A 5,683-nucleotide genomic window follows, 5' to 3' on the forward strand; every position below is an offset into this window, starting at 1 on the left:
TGCGAATTATTTAATTCTTTTCTCCTTTCTACAACGAAACCGCAGCGCCACACTTAAATCCATTACGAAAAACGGCCTACACAACTGCAATAACATCAGCAACTCCGTCGCCTTTCACATCCAACGCTCGCGGCAGAGCGATCAAGTGTTGGTACATCCGGGAAACTGACGGACTGCCACGTGTTCCACTATTGGTCTGTTCCGCCATTAAACGTTAAGAGACTTTTAGCTTTGATCAGCGCACAAATCTCCCTTGACTTCCCATTTTCCGATTTTATGTCAACAAAAACTAACAACCCAACTCCAAACACCATTTTTATGTCTCTTAATGTAGTTTATAAGTATATTTCTGTCTTAACTTTATTGTAGCGACTCGTGGAGAGTTGTTACAAGTTAGCGAATTCTCCTTAGTTTGCGTGGAAAATGCGCGGGATAAGATTTGTGCTTGCCTCGATGAACAAAACAAACGCGTTAGCCTTTCTCCAGAAATCGGAGGCTTGATAAATTATTCACAAAGGATTGCCACTCGGCTAGAGGTTGGCGAGAGCAAATAACGTAGGCCATCGGAAGGCCACCCGTCATAATTAATGGTTTAATTTTCCAAAGAAGGCATAATTTGCCTTTTTACGCGAATTTCAAAACGGCTACCTGAAGAAAATTGGGGCAAACCCACTCACGTAGCAATGAGTGGGTATCTGGGCGATCTCTCTGCCTCTCAACAGAAGTGCCTTGAGGAATTTAAAGCAATGTTAACAACAGAGGCAATAACTGATGAGGTAAGGTAAACTATGACTGGTAGGGATCGAGATTTCAATGTAATCTTGGATCCGTTTAATTTACTACCAATGTAGTACCTACGCGCGGCGTGTGGAAGCTACCCAAAGCTATCTTGCGTAGAGGTGTTACCTAACAAATTGTTTGGAGGCTCACATCCGATTGCGCTTGGGTGTTTACATCACGATGCGACCGACGTAATAGATGTTAAATTAATCTCATGCTCATATTTACAATTCGTTTTTAACATGGAAGGGAAGACGATTTTGTTATAAATGATGTGGAAATGAACTGTTGAAATAAACACAATTTCCGCTTTGAGTTCATTCTTTGACGCAAAATCGTGTCGCTGTGGTATGTTTTTAAAGGTCAATGAAAATTACTGAGTAGAATTTAGCTTCCCAAATAAGAAACTACTGAATGTATTAATCAACGGATTTTAATCACTAACTTTATACGATCGATATATACAAATCAGTTCTGTTTCAGTCATTGAAGCTCGATATCTCCGTACGTGTTGTTGATAACTGCAGTATATTTATAGATCGCTAGGTAGTTGGCACGTTTTTCTTAATCCCCCTTCGCAATAATAGAAAGGTATGGATTACGTATAGATTTTACGTGAAATTTTTAAATTTATATCAATGATGACGGAAAGTAAACATTTAATTTAGGATGCAACTTGATGTTTTAACAACTTCTATAAAATCTTTCGGTTTTAAGAAGGTCCGATAATTTGCACTCTGCAGGTATTAAAGCTTGCTTCTCAATAAGCTGTAATAATTGTAAATAATTATCAAACAAAGCGAAGGGACACGTTTGCGAAAAATACATTATTTAATTGTCGTTGGTTGTAACGTTCAGCATTACTACATAGAAGTATTTTCTTCCTGCCTCAAAAGTATGTAAATTATAAATAAATTTAATTAAAAATATATGATCTGATTTATAGTAGTGAAATATTGACAAAAATTATCGTTTTTGTCCTTTTGAACTTGTATGGTTTTGAGTAGTTTCTTTAAGATGAATGCTTACGTGTAACTTGTCTTGCCTTATGAAATTATGCAAACCTGGAATATTCATTATTTAAATAACAGAGGCTCTTTACAAAACCTCTGTGACAGTCATTGTTTCAAAGTGTAAATTATGAAATTCTCTGGTATCAGAATATGTACAAATTATTTTAGCGGGACAAAATCTACATTTGTCAAGTTAGGGTAAAGTATTTTCTTAGATCTAAATGTAAGGTGTAATTAACTGTTGATTTGCAGTTAGTTTCTTTGCCATACTGATATTTAGAAAGCAAAAACAAAGAGAACCAAAACTATTTTCATCAAAATTAAATCAGCTTGTGCCTCTAATTAGTATTGTTCTATTGTTGAAAATGTTCAAAAGTTTTCTAATTTCAAGAATAATTGTTAGAAATTCACAGCTATTAATTAGCTAGACGCAGTAAAGATTCTGATGAGTTCTGGAATTTTTTTGTGCAGAATTTCACATTACCTAACCTGAAGAACAATATTCTTATTCATTATATTGTGGTTGCAATTTTTGCTTAGAATTTTTGTAAAAAATACACTAAAAAAAACTGTTTAATTACAAACTTGCTGTCAACTTTCCAAAGCTAATGAATGATTTGCAGTAATTATTTTAAATTCAGGGATATTTTCCTAGTAAAGCTGTTGAAATTGTTTACACATACATCATTTGTATATTCCTAAACTACAAAAGAACTGGTCTTTTTTGACTGTGTTCCTTCATAGTATAAATGGATGTTGCTTTTCATATTTAAACTCAAACTGTCATCTACAAAGCTAGAAAATTTGCTGGTCATTTGCCAATTTGTGATTTTTTAGAGAGTTCTTTTGTTGTGCGTGATTTTTCAGGTTATCTGCATGTCTTAGCCAGCAAGGACATGAAATCTGGTCATGGTATTCTCAGTTTCCCATCGTCAACCTTATTACACCCTAACTTCAGTATGCATATTCTCCATACTGTTCTCTATACATTTCCTAAGGTGCTGATAAGGAGAATTTGTTTACCAATCAAGAGCTTCTTTAGTTGGTGATCATTTCCTGTCTTCTCCTGATCTCAATGTCTGGTTCAGATATGTTATTTTTAGGAGAAATTACTATAAATGCTAATCACTTTTAGATATCAAAGGTATATAACAGGAATAGGCCATTTTACAGTTGTGTACTTAGTTGCCAAGCCTTTGATTTGGAGTGAGGCTGAAGGTGACCTCGTCATGATAGAGACCTGTATCTAGTTAGCATGTTAACAAAGTGATTTACATTTGAAAGAGGGTCATTCCACAGTATTTTGCATGTCACGGAGGGGACAATTCAGACGAGAATATCATGGATAGCTCCTCAGCTTAACATAATTCAGTTCACTGAGGACTTCTGATGGATAGAACAGCTAATGATTGTTTTAAATCAAACTATTTCCAAACGACTTCTTCCACATTTGGGGGGAATTAGTCATTTATTTAGATTGTCACGGAGGGGACCAGAGAAACTATGAAAACTGAAAGTTAAAATTTAATCTCAGATTTCTGTGAATGTATAATGGCAGCAACAATAATTTAGTACATAGTTTATTTAGATGTTAATCATCAATAAAACTGCCTTAAATGGAAAAGGCCTTCCTCCTCTCTTACATTGTACAGGAACAGTAAGTGCTCGTGGTTATCGTCACGGAGGGGACTGTCACGGAGAGGATGTTTTGTCCAATAGGCAGCAGTGATCAATTTGAACCAATTTGGACCAATTTTCTAGCCTTAATATGAGTTTACAGCCCCAGTTTAGATATTCTTTAAAGCTTGACCACATCAAAAAGGTTGGCTGTTGTACGTGTCGTCAAGCCTTTAAAGACATTTAATTTATGGTTGGAAAGTATTCTGGAAAGTTGTGTCATGCTGTTTGTTCATATGTTACAACACATTTCTTAAAAAAACCTTCCTGCTTTTTCATTTTTTAGTTTTTATTTGGAAACTTTAGGTTTATGTAAAGTACTCAAGATAACACCAATGGTTCAATTAGACCTGGTGCATACAAAAACATATACAACATTTTTAAAACTTACATGTATAACTAAAAATGTAAGCAACTCAGATATTTCAAGGTTTTGTGTCTCTGTCTGTCTCTCTCTTAATAAAAAGGCTTAAAACTGCATTGTAGACTGCAAATATGCACGCATGTATGATGTGCAAGATGTAAATATAATAATTATATAAGCTGAATATTGAACAAAAGTGCCACAGATTCAGAGGTGATAACGACTTACAAGTTTTAATACTTTAATACAGCTTACTGTTGACGATATTCCAGTTCGTACTAAAGTAGTCTAAAATCCAGTACACTCTAAGTGAATAAACCTCCAAAAAGCTCAAATCTCATTTTCATAAATGCTGTAAAAGACAGACAGTTATCATAGGCTTTCTTGTGCTCAGAATTAGTCCTGCTTTTTGAAAAACAGGTGCACTTTCTCAACTTCACCTTGCACTGAAAATGTAAATGGGCAATTGCCTTCCAGGACCATAAAAATACAACTGCAATGCACCCTGTCCACGTCATCTCATCTTGGCCAGTCATAGGTGGCGGAGCTTATGCTGGGTTAGAACTTGAATTCTACAAAGCCATCTTCCACAAAAATCACCCGGCCAAAGTAAAAAGTTGTGACATAGTCTACAGCAAAGTACATCCCCACCTCAACCCCCTTAGATGGTACTGGGCTGAGATGTTGAACATGGAGATCATGAATAATGGATTTCCTTACATCCACCATGTCCTTTTTAAGGACAAGAGGACAGGAAAGAGCAAGGGCTCTTGCAAACATGCAAACAAACACACCACAATCATAATCTGTTTCTTGTTGCTGTATATCATTAGAACTGTTTACATGAAAGGACCAGTCCCCTGGACTAGGCTGATTATCTGCCACAAGCAATGCACTCCACATCTTACAGACAGCTCTTTGGTGGGTGGGCTTGACAAAACTGCCAGCTGCACTTATATAGAAGAAGTGTTTTTTGTTCTTGATGAATTGAAGGGGAAAAAAGACAAGAATGATCAACATGAAATTTCGGTCTCAATCTTTCTTTTTAACCATCTCATAATTTTCATCATTTTCTTTCAGTCTTTCTCTGTATTTCTTTGTCCTCTCTTTAGAACTCATTTCAGCTCTAAAGCAACTGCCAGTGCTGTGGTGATCATGCTCATAGCCTACAATCCCAGAATCCTTTACTTTTTGTTCATGTATTAGTTATGAAATGTGCAACTCTTTCTGTGACTGTAAAAAATGTTCTACTCACATCCACTTTTGACGTAAATTAACTTGAATTTTAAACTCAATAGTTAAACTAATTTCTCTTTTAAGTGAGGAGAGTATAATTTGTTGCATTTTATTTATCTTCAGTGACAGTTAATTTTTCTTCATTAGTGATGTCCCCTCTGTGACAGTAATGTCCCCTCTGTGACAGAAAAGTCCCCTCTGTGACAAAAGTTCCCCTCCGTGACATTTTTATCTTTTTAAAATAATTAAAAAGAAAAAGAAGTGGAAGAAACTCTTTACCACTTTTGAGTTTGTCAGCCCATACTTCAATAATTAACAGAAGTTTCTGCAGTTATCCCCATTTTTTTTAGAAAGATCATAATTTTTGTGGGTATTTTTGTCACGGAGGAGACAATTCAATGTTGGACAAAGCATTACATCTCTTTCGCACAAAGCCAAGAAATAGATTTAATAAAATAGGAAGTCTGGGTAAACAACTTAACGTCCTGACAGTTATTATTAGATTTCTTCTCAAGACAGATTTACAATATTTATTTAGTGTATGTCCCCTCCGTGACAGCTTTTTTGGTATCAAGGTTAATTTATGATAATTTATGACACAAAATTACAGTGC

At 35.4% G+C, this 5,683-nt stretch overlaps 1 protein-coding gene across 2 annotated transcripts in view; it reads left to right on the plus strand.

Annotated features, from left to right (window-relative positions):
- Positions 1 to 319: 319 nt before the first annotated feature.
- The window catches only part of LOC111325609 (uncharacterized), a 25,765-nt gene continuing 20,401 nt past the window's right edge, over positions 320 to 5,683 (plus strand). The window contains exon 1 of one of the 2 annotated variants that reach the window (XM_088745207.1): positions 320 to 776. In XM_088745207.1, the coding sequence (XP_088601333.1) occupies positions 684 to 776 (93 nt within the window). In that variant the 5' untranslated portion in view covers positions 320 to 683. The remainder of the gene's footprint in view (positions 777 to 5,683) is intronic. The other variant, XM_088745205.1, reaches the window with a different exon arrangement.

This window comes from Stylophora pistillata, chromosome 14, assembly GCF_964205215.1.
Source record: "Stylophora pistillata chromosome 14, jaStyPist1.2, whole genome shotgun sequence".
In the NCBI taxonomy this organism is placed as follows: domain Eukaryota; kingdom Metazoa; phylum Cnidaria; class Anthozoa; order Scleractinia; family Pocilloporidae; genus Stylophora; species Stylophora pistillata.